Here is a 14,438-nt window from a genome sequence, read left to right on the forward strand (position 1 = left end):
ACTACTTGGAAGGAAACTAGAATCCTGATTGATGGCGCAAATTAGTTTCCACTGAAGACATCACAGGCATTCAGTTATAAATCCTGGGGTACCAGTTGGACTGTGTGTAACCTTCACTAAGATCAATCAAAACTCAAAGCAAGATAACAAGAGCCATTTTCCATTGTTCATTTTGTTAGAATTAACATGCATACATGGGGCGGGGGTGAATGGGGAATAGCACTACAGTGGTAGGCTATGCCTGGCCCCAATGTAAGTGTGTTTGTTTCAATGTCTGAAGTGAACCTACAGGTGTTCAATGTGTAGGGCCTGTTCAGATGTTGAATGAATGCAGCCTGGGGCAGAAACCACAACTAAGATGCCTCCCCCCACACACACATGCACCTATCTTTGTCCAACTGAAAAGGGCTCAAATTCCACGGTCAAACAAACAAACAAACAAAACCACCCTGGATTCCTGTACGAACTGTGCAAATCAGGCACATTTACGTGTGTAGGTTATGTTACATAATTCACTTTGTTTTTGATCATTATTAGGAAGAGCAGTAAAGGGCTATGTATAGCACTGGCCCCTTGTATTATGACCACTGGAAATCTTGCTCAACCACCCTCCAGCTACTGATTTTTCACAAGCAGGACTTGGTCATTGTAATAATTCTGACATCAATTTTGCATGTGGATTGTTTAAAAGATTTAGGCTTTATCAGTGCCCAACTCGCCCTTCCCAAAGGAAATTCCTTTCTGAGTGTTTGGTTTGCCCATACATTTCCAAGTATATCATCTGAGCCCATAAGTTATAAAAGAAATATGCTGGGGGGGTCAGGGTGTTCTTTGTGTGCTAAATTCTGCATCTAGTATCCAGTTCCTTGCTTCTGCAGTGTGACTGGGGTGTGTGTGGTATAGACAGCCATGCGTACTGGAAAAAGCAGTAGTTTGGATATATTAGAGACTGATGTGACCCCCCCCCCAATAGTGGATGTTGTTAAATCTGTTCTGTCTGTGTTTTATGGTTTGTCAGGCATCATTCTTTCCATTGTCTGCTCATTAACAGAATCAGATTTTTTTTACCAGAATTTTGTTCAACTTGCGCTAATTTGCATTACCGCTAAGTCACATTAGCGCATTAACAGATGTGCTAATGGACTAATGTGCATTAGCACTAATGTGAATCCCCCCCCCCAAGTCTCCATGACTTGGAAAAAGCCAGTCCTCTGTGGAATCTGCAGGTCAGATTCATAAAAATCTGAACTCATTAGAATCCATTGCAGATTTCTCTGGCATCCCTAATTCCCAACATCCAACTTGATTCTGTTCCCTGATAGTGCAGACCAAAACAAAAGATAGTGCAGGCTATAAACTTCCAAATCAGGGTTCCAGAATATCACACATTGCAATGATCAGATGCAGATCCTAGTTCATTGTTAATGGTGTTGTTCAGTCTGGAACTGGTGTTGCATTGAACAGTGAGAATCCTTTGTGCTAATCTTTGCACTTTATGTGAAGGCTGTTCAGCTAGAAGAGAAAGTAGATGAAAACCATTTAAGATATAGATAATAGATTCTGACTAATGCAGATTAAAAAACAAAAACAGATTGGGGCAAATCAATTTAAGGCTCATGGATGGGGAAAACACTCTGTTGGGAACTATTGCAAAAGTATGATCTTGACTTTAATTTGATGACTTCAGACTTGATTTGTTCCATGTATACCTCACTGAACTTTAAAGATGCTCAAGTTTGGTTTTTGTCTTGTTTGTTTGTTTGTTGGCTCCTCGGCTGATGCTTGTCTTGCCTTGACTCCTGGAATGGCCACTCTAGAGCTGATGAGTAAGAAATAAACACACCTCCTTTGTCAAAGAAGTTGTTTTCCCCACTTTACTATCTTTCTTTCAGCCATGATGTACTCTTAAACATCTGTCTATTGCAGCCTTTTGCAAATGCCTCTCATTTTCAGGGGCAGTTTTGCTGACTGACATATACTTTGCTTTGTCTTTTGTAGAACTTGGTCTCCCAAGGAGAGGATGTTGTCTGGTCTTTGGGTTCATGTACAAGGAGAAGTATCGGCGAATGACTGAAGGTTAGTGTGATGCCTTTGCCTCCATTGTTGTTGCTGGTTCTGCTCTCCCCAAATGCTTCCCACCTACTACCATCTTACAGTGTTGCCTCTAGTTATGTCTTCACTCCCTTCTCTTCACAAAATACAAAACAAAATAGGAAGTTTCTACTTCCTAGCAACCAAAAGACCCCCTTTTCTTGACCAAGGTATTATCAGCAGCCCCGGAAGGCTCCTCAACAGACAAGGCCCCCTGTCAGTAAGGTGGCCATGTGCTTAATTTCAAGAAGACAGCCCTCTATTTGAAGGGTTGACAGAGGAGAGTCCTCTATTCAAAAACATCCTCTGTTTCAAGGGCTATCCAAGTCCAGTTTAAAGATAAAGAACCATAAGAAGGGAGAGCAGCAGGAGCCTTGAAGTTGCCCATCAAAAGCACCCAGACAGCAGACTCAGCAGATACACAGGTCACTTGGTTGCAGTCTTCTCCACTATGGCCCTCATCAAACCCATAACTGCATCCAGGCATGGTTCAGAATGTGCATGATCTCTCCCGAATTAGATATCACAGAGAAATAGATCTGGATGTCTTCAGCATATGGTGCCCCAATTCTTGACCCCAATCTCCTAATGACTGCTTCCAACAGTTTCATATAGATATTTAATAACACTGGGGACAAAATATTCTTCAGAAGTCTTTTCCAAATGCAGATGGTGAAGCTTCAGCCTGAAAAGTACATGTTTGGCTTCAACTTTGGAAGAGAAAAGCAGCAGAGATTACGTCATGGCTTTAGTGCTGCCCAAACAAACATCCCTCTCAGGGATGTTGATGGTTCCATGGGGCCACATGAACTCCTTCTGAAGAAATAGAAACATATATTACTGTTAATTCCCTTCACCTACCAAGCATCCTATAAGCAACCATTGATTAACTGTTGCAATAGCTGTGTGTAATTGTGAACAGAAATCATTAAACTATTAAAAGCATTTGAAATGGAGAACAGTTCGCACCACAGCTGCTTGCAGCTTAGACACTTGATGTTTTTAAGCTTCAGGTCCCATGGAAGTAGCCTCTTGTGCTGCTGTATTTACTGCAATTAGTGTCAAAACAGGAAGTTGGCAGGGATTGATCTCCGTATTGCTTGTCCTTGACTGTAGAGGTTTAGAGGGTCATGGCTCAGTGGTAGAGCATATGCTTTGTATGCTGAACATCCCAAGTTCAATCCCTGGCATCTCCAGCTGAAAAAAATTCTGCTGAAACCCTGGAGCAGAGCCGGTCCAAGACATTTTGCTGCCTCACGTGTAGAACAAGATGGCACCCTCTCCCATTTCATGCACAAGACTATATCTTCAGCTGGTAATGGAACAGCATCCTCCATTGAACCTGGAGCTTAGGGAGCATAGGGCAGGCCATGAGATACACAGCTCTTTTCTTGAAAGCATTGATGCCACCTCCCAGCTTCTGCTGCCTGAGGTGAGTGCTTCACCCTGCCTAATGGTTGGGCTGGTGCTGCCCTGGGGAGCTGCTGCCAGTCAGTGTCAGCAATACTTGACGAGATGGACCAATGTCTGACTCAGTATAAGGCAGCTTTCAAGGTTCATATAGTCTGTCTCCTCTGTACTTCCTTACTTCTGCTGGTGTAATGAGACCCGTTCTGAGTTGTAAATTCTGCAAAACCTCAGGAGCAAGACAGTGAAAACTGGTTTTTCCAAGATGATATTTTGATTCTCAGCCTGAGCAGCCTTATGAAAATTTCCATCATGCCAAGGGATCATCTCCCCTTCTTGATTGTGGCATTGCTTTTGAGCAATCAGCATCCAACCCAAATGTAAGGCTCCCAGGTGATCTTGGGCCAGTCATTTGTCTCTCAGCCTAACCTACCTAGCAGGGTTGTTCTGAGGATACAAGTGGGGGTGAATATATATGCAGAGCTGAGATCTTTCAAGGAAGAACGGGATGCTAATTAATTAATTAGGTATTAAATTGTACAAAACAGATCAACTAAGGAAAGGGAAGAGCACTATAGCTTGTCACCATCAATATTGCAGTCCTTATTCAGTAGAACAGGGGTGGGCAACTTGCAGCCTTCTAGATTTTTGGCCTGCAGCCCCATCAACCCCCAGCTGGCTATCATTGATGGGGGTTGTAGGCCAAAACATCTGGAAGGCCACAGGTTGCCCACCCCCACAGAAAGGGCTTGGGATACTCAAGGGCTAGATTCCACAATGCCATCACCATTGGAATAATCATTGAACATTGTACTGAACTTTCCTGGACCAGAATACAAATTTGCCTAACTTGAAGTTCAAAGAAACAAACAAAACAAACAAACAAAAACAAATGACCACTCGTAGTAGATCCAGTTTATAAATTTATAGATTCAGACGTTTGGTATCACAACTCCCATTAGCCCCAGCCACCGTGGTTGGGGATGTTGGAAGTTGTAGTCCAAAACATCCAGAGAGATCCACATTGGGGACAACTAGGCTAGTGAGATAGGTAAGGAGGAATAAGTGTGCTGAGCCACTGGTAAGAGCATTGAACTAGGACTTGGGTGTAGGGATGCTGGAGAAATTTGAGATGGACTAAAAGGAGCTTGGATTTCTAAGGATCAAGCTTGTGGAATCCTCAGCGGAGCGATCCCCTCAGGCTGCACGGAGTCCATGGACTTCCAGATCTTTTTTTTTTTTACTTTCCCAAAATTTACACATATTTATTCTTAGGAAAATGCACAGGTTTCTGCTGAGGAAAAGTGGAATGGAATGAGGAACAGTGAGCTAAATGTTACATACTACGGTAGATTATGTAAATTGTTATGAAACCTCTTAGGTAATTATTTGCATATTTTTTCTGCATGATGAAAAAAAAATGCATCCGTCTGTGAGCAGACGATGGAACAAAAGGCTCCTGACAATCTGCCAAACACAGTCCGTACATCCTTACTTGGGCGATTTGGGTTCTAGTCCCCACTCAGCCATGAAGATTACTGGGAGTCTTTGGGCTAGTCACTGACACTGACTCAGCCCAACCTACCTCACAGGATTGCTGTGGGGATAAAATGGAGAGGAGGAGGAGGGGGACCATGTAAGCTGCCTTGGGTTCCTTGTAAGAGGAAAAAAGATTGGATAGAAATGAAATACATACATAAATACATACATACAGCCTTTGTAAAAGTCATAGGCTGATGGGTTTGGAGGGTTTCATCATGCTTGCTTGGGGACTGCACAGTTCCTTGTCCCCTGAGACTCTGCTCAGGGCTGGGCTTTGCCCAGTTACCTAGGGGGGATGAGCATTCCTCTTCAGCATTACAAATCAGATTCGAACTTTGGTGGGAATAAAGATGATTTAAAATATATATATAGCTTTTTTCATAGATGTTTTCAACAGCTGACTCACTTTTTAAGTGAGCTGAGGACAGTTTGACCATCATTTATATAAACTGTATATGAGTACTGAATGTGAATGAATTCCAGAATCCCTCTACATTACTTCTGTGTGGGTCTCACAAAGGGGCTGTGAGACCACACCTGCCCCCAATGATCCTCCTGATCCTGCTGTGCATGCGTTAGTGTGGATGTCGGAGGTGGGGAAGCACTGGTGCAGAGTTCTATTCATGGAAGCTCCCCAAATTCCTGATCACATATGGTTCCAGAATCCTGGGAACTCTACCCGGGAGGCTTTCCCAACTCAGATATTCACAAGAACTCATGTGTGATGGGGCTGAGCATGGGAGGAACTATACATCTCCAAGTGTGGGGCTACAAGCACAGCCCCACAGCCTCCTTTGGCATGTCCCATGGCTTCACACATTATTTGTGACTAGAGAGATCCTCAGAACAGAATGCTAACTTGATGGAAGAAGTCTGGTTCTTTCATGACAAGTGAGCAGTTATACTTGCTGCATGAAAAGGATTGCCTAGAAAGGCCCTGGGATGATCAAGCTAATTAGGTCCTTAAAACAGAGCAGTCATTTGGGCTTGGGGGGGGGGGGCGTGGAATAGAAGCTGGAAGCAGGAGCAGACAATATCTTAATCAGATTGCAGACAGCTAAGGCCTTGTTGGATTCAAGTTACAAGACTCTCCAGAGACAAAGCAGTGAATTAAAAATATATACATACATCACCACAGGGGACAGAGCAGTGACTGTAATGTCACACATTTGGCAGCAGTGATCATATATGCGAATTTGCACAAACACGAACACACACAGTACAGTCTGGGAGTGAGGTGACTATATCACTGTGCATGTTCAAAATTGATCCAAAAGTGTTTTATATGAAATAAGAAGATACAAGTCTCTATAGAGTTGCTTGAGAAGAAAAGAGTTTGTATCAAGCCCAATTCCGGCAAACAAATATTATGGCTCCTTGAAATCCCAAAGGCATGGAGGCTGTTCCACATAGAGGGTTTGAAAAAGTTTGCAGGGAATGCTGTGTGGACATTACTGGCCATTTAACTGATTTCCCTGGTCAAAACCTGGAATCAAAGCCTTAATCAGGGACACCTCCTGGGACCAACTGTTCCCAGTCAGTTCTGAGGCATATCCCAGGAAAAAAACACTTAACACTGACCTATCCCTATTTTATATATTTCAGTCTCAGTCTTTATAGGTACCATTTCTTCAGTCAAACTGGCAGCCATTTTGTTTATTAAACTGTCATGAGTCATGTCAATTGTACTCCCCCTGAGGGGGATTTTCCATTAGCACTATGTATTTTCCCCAACCGTTATTCAGGTTTTACACAAAAAAGCCTCTGTCAATGTTCAAAACGCCTGCATGAAAAGGAATAACACAATGAGATTTCAGTGAACTTTAAATTTCCATGCCTACCCTACTCTAAAGATTTGGTCTCTGTTTATGAAGCAGACTGATAAGTGTATCACACTGGCTTAAAAAGTAACACTGACGTTCTATCTTTTGTTCATATCAGCCTCTGTTTAAAATTTATCATTTAATCTAAGTATTGATGAGGTCCACAAAAATGCAGTCTGCTTAATGGGAATTTCATATAACCACCATCAGTGGTTTGTTTAAGAGGAAGGGATGAAACAGGAGTCTGAGATTGCTGAACAGAACATTCAGCTCCTTTAATACATGGGCCCCAAACTTCCTTCTGTTCTGTGGAAATAAAAGTAGTGAACTAAAATTGATCCAAGGTATTTGCTAGAGCTGTACGGAGATGGCTTGTCAAAATTCTCCACCTTATTTGTGGGCACAGAAATTTGGGAGATAATTTCACCAAATTTATCCAGGGGAACGAGAAATCCTCAACAATTTCTCACAGGTAGGGCTCCCTATTGGCAGGGCTTGTAGCACATCTCCTTTCATTTTTGGTAAAGGCTTTTGGTATTTTTGTGCTGCAACAGCATCAACTGTGTTGGCAGACTAGCCCCCATTTTGCATCTACCACAATGCAGGTGTGTGTGTGTGGGGGGGGGGGGCAGTGTTGTGTCTAGCGCCAGGGATGGGGTGGAGTTAGTGCTTTGCCAAAATGTGTCCTCCAATTTCCAGAAAGTTTTCTTCCCCCATGAAAGGGGCTTCCATTGTTCTGCCTCATTCTCAGGACAGACTATAATGTATGTTAAATTTCTTTTGGTGGTATTTTTGAGCTTACCCAGTCACAGCCAGCCTCCCAGGCTGCCTGCACTGCCTGATCTGAAAAAAAGCCCCATGGGAGGAATTAGCTGATGTTGCCTTCCACTGGGCTTCAATTGAAGTGTAGGGAGCTGAGGAGGCTACAGGCTGCCAAAGAGATGATTGTACAATGAAAGACAGGACACTTGTGTTCACTCTTCGGCCACCTCCTAAGTAAGGTCAGCCCAAGAAACCCAAATCTAACCCTTGAGAATTTATCCAAAATCTATTCAGTATGGAATTTCTTTTTGAAAGCAATTTCTCTTCTATCAAATTAAAAAAAAATGTGGAATAAATTTTTGGCACAGCACCAGTATTTGCTAAAAAAAATATGGGGGATTTTGGCTTGCTCTTGGTAACAATATAGATAGATGATAGATATAGATAGATAGATAGATAGATAGATAGATAGATAGATAGATGATAGATGAATAGATAGATAGATAGATAGATAGATAGATAGATAGATAGATAGATAGGCAGGCAGGCAGGCAGGCAGGCAGGCAGGCAGGCAGGCAGATAATCCAAGGTGCAGGAAACCTCAGCGGAAGAGCTAGATTTTTTTATTTTTTTTTGCCCATGCCCATGCCACTAAAGTTACCCACTCCTGTCTCACTGTCTGCACTGTTCTGGTGCATCTCAAATATATAAAGAAGTAGACATATCCAACACTGAATACAATTGTTTCAAAAGCAAAACAGGCCAAGGACAAGATCTCACCACTGTTACCCATCCACATTATATCATTCTTTCCGGAAAATTCTTACTAGTTAAATGGAATCCTTATGTGTAGCTTATTGAAACTGTCCTGAGATCAACCCATTCTCTATTTCTGACATTACACCATCTAATTTAATAAGTGGCATAATATTGATACTTTACATAGCCCTTTAATATAATGTATAACTTGTACTGCATTTGTCCTTTCAAAAATTGTGTGGTTGTTTCTATATGATGAACGGAGATGGTTGGAGAATGTTGTGGCATCATTCCAAAAAAGGAGTTGCTTTCTGATCTCGATTAAAGATCAGCACTCTTTCTTTGTGTCTAGATCGCTCAGTAGCTCAGGGCTGTGAGATGCAAGAAGGAAATTAAACTGGTGACAGTTGTAGTCTGAACAGAAGAGCAGTAGAGCTGTTGGGTAATGATAGCCTTGAAAGAAAGAAGCGTTAGACTTAATCCTCTACCATCTGTCTTCATTCTGCTAATAACCCACTCAATCAGACACTGCAGACTGTTTGTTAACATTCAGAAACAGATACATAATCACTAGGAACGTGCCATTTCTCCAGTTGGGGACTGATCCTTAGGAAGAAAATTTCCCCATTGGGAAATATGGTTTTACCTGAAGATAAAGTCTAACATTTCAGGTAGAACTTGCACAAAACTGACAGGCTACCAAGCCAAAACACAACTCATCAGACTATGTATCATGACCCACAAGGGTTGAATAGACCTCTTGCTTTTGCTACCTGCCTGGGATGCCAAAAACATACATTTTCGAGTGTCTGGCAGGTGTGTTCAGGTGGGCCACAACACATCTCCCAGGTTGCTGTAGGAGTGCCTCAGTAACACTTCTTTGCGTCTAATAAAAAGTATAAGGACCATATGGGATCCTGCCTACTTTTTTGTGAGACCAGGGGGTGGCACTAGATTTGAGGAACCATGAGCAGGGCGTCCTCTAGCAGGATCCGCAGTACTTCCCTCCCCCACCCCACCTAAGTTTACCAAGGGGATGAGAAATTGGTTTGCATTTGCGATTGCTGCTCACTCTGCAAGAGCAGGAAACTTGTGCAAATCGAGCAGTGATGGAGCATGAAATTTGTGCAAATTCCCCAATTTGCACAAATTTCCCCCATGGACTAAAGTTGGGCTGATTCAGTCTACAGGGGAAATTTGGGCAAACTAGGAAATGTGCACAGAAGTGAGCAGGGGAAGTTGCACAAAGTGAGCATGAGCACATGCTCAGCAATTTGAGATCATTTTTGGTGGAGAAGTGTTTGGGCTGACGATTGCATTTGGGGCTTTGAACATGGTTTGCTTGCATGTTTTGTGAGCAAAAATGAAATTCTCATTCATCCCTACTTCCACTGTTCTGGCCAATGAGTGCCAATGAGTGTCATATCAAGGCATTGATATGATTGATCAGAGAGGTGAGCTTGCTTAATTTCCCTCCATCACATGACCAGTGAAGGAGAAGGGGGCAGGTTTTCCGCCCTTCCTTTGTCAGTTATTGGATTCATTTTGCCCCAGTCAGCCATGGCTGCAGTTCTGTCCTGGCTGGTAGTATGAGCACTATTTGTCCTGGCTTCGGGACAACTTGGTAGGCTGTTGCCAATCGTTATACAAAAGACTATTAAATCAAATTTTATTTTATTGAAACTATATACTATTGATAGGAAGGAGCTGGAGCTCAGTAGTAGAGCATATGGTTTCCATGCAAATGGGCCCAGTAACTCTAACCTCAAACCACAGCAAGCTGCCGCCAGTCAGTGTCGATAATACTGGTCTAGATGGTCAAGAAAGAGATCCACTCAGCTGTCTGACCAGTATAAGATCGCTTCCATGTTGCTACATACCTGTAAGTTTAATAAATTGGACATTGTTGTACATAGCTTCCCACAAAGACTCTATAGAGTGATGTGGCATGATGGAAATCACTAAGAAAGTAAGTGTGTTGCTTTTTCATATTGATTGCTGATGCCACCTTAGTCAAACATAAGCTCCCCCATGAAATAGCTGCCCTTGGGTCCAACTTTAGTCTTCTCTCAAAGTCCCAAGGCTATGGTGTGTGTTTTATTTGGCCAGATGAGGTCTCACTCCCTCTTTTGCTCACCCTCTCCTGCATCTGACTCCTTGCCAAATCTGTATCGACTAGTTAGCATTTGGCACTGTAGCAATTATGGCGGGTTTTTGGCAGCCACTCATAAAATGACTAACAAGAGCTATTCAGCTCAAGGAGGTGTCAGCCTACTCCTCTGCCACCTGTTCAGCAAGCCGGTAGATGATAGTAGGTACTCAAGACATCCTTCCCATATACAAAAGAGCTGGAGTGCAATCAATCCACTATTCCCTTCTTAATTATGATTCTTTTCTCTTCCCCTACTTTGCTCATGTCTTCTACAGATGTACGTTTGTATTCAAAAACACATTCTAAATGCCTCTGCTGCATCAGGCCAAAAACCATTTTCAGTGTAGACAATATGCAGGTATGGAATATATATCTAGCTGAACAGGCATTCAGCTAGATATGCAGACATTCAAAAAGTCTAAACATGGAGGGTCCATGGGGCCAGGCAGGCAGGCCCCACCACCTCAACCCTCTAACCTTTCTGTGTGGAGAGAGAGAGATGTTCTGATGGGGGATTGTAATAGTATTCGACTGAGCTTGGTTACAAGTGCTCTCCACCATCAGGATCATGAAGGTTTCCAGTTGTGGGGAGAACTAACTGCATTCAGCTGAACAAGGTGAAATCTACCTTCGCTCTCAACAAGGGGACCTTAGATGTTGAAAGAGGCATGGCTGTTCCCCATGCCCCTCCAGCCCCTCTACACTTAATGGTGCAATTCTATGCATGTTAAGATAGAAAAAGAAGTCCTACAACTCCCAGCATGCCCCAGCCAGCATGGCTGGCTGGGGCATGCCGGGAGTTGTAGGACTTCTTTTCTGTCTAAACATCCCCAGGATTGCACCCTTAGACTTTTAAATGTCTGCATAAGGTTGTTACCTTTTGCATATTTGGCTTACACATATGGTATGGTTCAGAAGCAAGGTTCGGGATCACATTCCTTGCATATAACTTTTACTGTAAATGCGAGCACACATTATGTAAATGCCTATCAAACAGATCCCACTCACACGATCTGTCCACCTCAAAATGGAGTGGACGGGTTTTGGAACCCATGAGTGGATATTGTTCCTGTAGTGGAGCCTCTACTGTAGGTTCACATTAAAGGTTATGTATGTGGTAAGGGAGGGGGCACAGGCCTGCATCTTCCTCCTGTGTATTTCAGCTCACAGTTTGACATGCAAAATGGTCATAGGGATGGCGGAGAAATCTGCCACAGGCTCCAATGAGGCCGGATTCTAAAGGATCCGGCCTAGGGATGTACGAAAGTCACTTACCTTTTCACAGCTTGGCTTCGTGGTGGGGGGGAGGCGCTTTGCTTCTCCCCCCGAAGTTCAGGCGAGGGGGGGAGGCATCCCGCCTCGCCCAGCCAAAATTCAGGCTGGGGAGAAGTGCCCCGTCTCCCCGGCTGCGAAACAAAAAGTGAAAAAAAAAACGTGATAGGCTATGTAACGATTAACGTAGCCTATCATGGCTAGATTTCCAAAGTCAGCCGTGATAGGCTACGTTAATCGTCACGTAGCCTATCACGGGTGACTTTGGGGGGGGGGGAAAGCACGTACGCAAATGGCGGCGGCCCATGGACGCCGCCATTTGCGTTCCTTATTTTGGCACGTCTAGTCTACACAAATAGCATTGCCCTTATTTTTGCTGTAGTCTACGTAAATCTTTACGTAGACTAGACGTAAGGAACGCAAATTTGCGTACGCGCTTTTTTTCTTTCTTTTCCAAAGTCACCTGTGATAGGCTACGTGACGATTAACGTAGCCTATCAAGGCTGACTTTGGAAATCTAGCCGTCATAGGCTACATTAATCATTACGTAGGCTATCATGGGTTTGTTTGTTTTTTTAACTTTATTTTGTAATGGCGGCGGCAGCCCGTCGGAAGACTAGCTGCTGCCCCCGCCCCCGCCGAACCGCCGCCGAACCGCCACCAGGACACGCCGCCGAGAGGAACATTCTCAGGAGGTAAGTCCCATCCCGGGGGGGGCGGGGGCTGGAGAATTTCACCGCCAATTTTGGGGGGCCAAATGCGTTGGCATTCGGCCTCACCAAGATTTGTGGAGAAATTCTCAGAAATTCTCCGCCATCCCTAATCCGGCCTCCTAGAGTCTGCAGTGGAAGAAACCGCTCCTCCACCACGAAGGCCAGTCAGCAGGATGGACACTATCTTGCGGCAGCCAGTCCGGGTCTGTCATCTTCGTTCCGCAGCCATCCGCTGCCAGGCTGCGGACGCAAATGGCGTCCGGTGTAGCAGACCCCATTTGCGTCCCTGCCCTTGGCCGTGATAGGCTACGTAAATATTTATGTAGCCAATCACAGCCAAAGGCAGGGATGCAAATGGTGTCCGTTATGCTGGACGCCATTTGCATGGCAGCAGCCGGAAGTCTGGCTGCGGAGAGGCCCAGCCGGCGGCTCTGTGGACTGGCCGTGGAGTGGAGCCGGCCAGGGAGGATTCCAGGGGGAGGGATGGATCGCTTACCCACCCCTGCAGACCCCTTCAGCGGATGGGTAAGTAGGTTTCATATACCCCTAAAAATGGATCTACACCGAGACATGACTTTTCTGTCAAGCAGCAAATACATTCAACTGAAATGCAAGGCAGTTTTAGTGGGTGGTGTATCGCCAGATTGCACTCTCTTGCTGACTTCCCCAGGTGTGAAGCATTCTGGGATATATGTAGCAAACACCACCTGCTCAGGTGTATGAACCCCCACTTACCTGGCTCTGCTGGGTTCTGTGGGGGGGGAGGCGATCCGGTCCTCCCCCCCCCCCGGAATCCTGCCTGGCCAGCTCTGTTCCGTGGCCAGTCCGTGGAGCTGCTGGCCGGGCCAATCTGCAGCAGGGCACCCATACGCTGCTGGGCTGCTGCAGTCGCAAATGGCGTCCTGCATAGGGGACGCCATTTGCATCCCTACGCTAGGCCGTGATAGGCTACATATATATTTATGTAGCCTATCACAGCTAAAGCAGGAACGCAAATGGCAGCTGCTACACCATTTGCGTCCCTGTCTTTGGCTGTGATAGGCTACGTAGATACTTATGTAGCCTATCATGGCAAAAGCAGGGACATAAATGGCGATGGCCACCATTTGCAGCCGCAGCAGCCCAGAAGACAACCCGGAGCCGCTACTGGAGCCGCCGCAAGTTAGGTCCATTCCATGGATTTTGGGGGGTAGTCCGTTCTGCCACAGACTCCGGGGGGCTGGGTTCTAAAGAATCCAGCCTCACTGGAGTTCATGGCGGAATTCTCCAACATCCCTACTCAGGATTAGGGAGCATCTTTAATGATTCCCATGCATAACCTATACTGTCAACTGCATTAACAACTCACAACTCAATAAGTACACATATTAACACATGCTCATAGGCTTCTTTACAACAAACAAGCAAATCATACCTGAAGCATGAGGTGATGGTAATGATTCTCCACACATTCCCTATAATGTCTGCTTAGATGGATATACAGCTCAATATGCACATCAAAACAATGATCAATTATCGACTATCTCTACACAGCTCTAACATAAAATGTGCCTTTCCTGTCGGTTCTGTGCTTTGGGGGTCCTATGCACCTTGACTGGGGGAAGTGGGGCAGGGGGGTTGCCATTGGCTGCTCTGCCTCAGGCACAAACTGTCTTGGGGTGGTCCTGCTATTTCTAAGTCAAGAGTACGAATTATGGTATGAAGAGACATTGCACCACTCTAGTGCTGAAGTGTATTTCCATTCTGGCTTGTGCAAGGGTAACAAAAGCAGCAAGGATGAAGTTGTTTTGACAGTAGGGATGTACAAAAATCACTATTTTGCGTACAAAGCTATGGGCAAACGCTGCCGATCACCATGTTTTTTTAAAACAATGTGGTGATCGGGATAATGATAAACAGGCTCAGATAAGTTGCGGG

The 14,438-nt window shown here is 44.6% G+C and overlaps 1 protein-coding gene across 2 annotated transcripts in view; it reads left to right on the plus strand.

Annotated features, from left to right (window-relative positions):
- The window catches only part of KIRREL3 (kirre like nephrin family adhesion molecule 3), a 1,205,284-nt gene that overhangs the window by 708,451 nt on the left and 482,395 nt on the right, over window positions 1–14,438 (plus strand). For both annotated transcript variants that reach the window (XM_084803705.1, XM_084803706.1), the window contains exon 2: window positions 1,999–2,076. In XM_084803705.1, coding sequence (XP_084659831.1) covers window positions 1,999–2,076 — 78 coding nt within the window. The remainder of the gene's footprint in view (window positions 1–1,998; window positions 2,077–14,438) is intronic.

The sequence above is a fragment of the Heloderma suspectum genome, chromosome 6, assembly GCF_057233095.1.
Source record: "Heloderma suspectum isolate Gila_16-S chromosome 6, 16-S_ref, whole genome shotgun sequence".
NCBI classification, from domain to species: Eukaryota; Metazoa; Chordata; class Lepidosauria; order Squamata; family Helodermatidae; genus Heloderma; species Heloderma suspectum.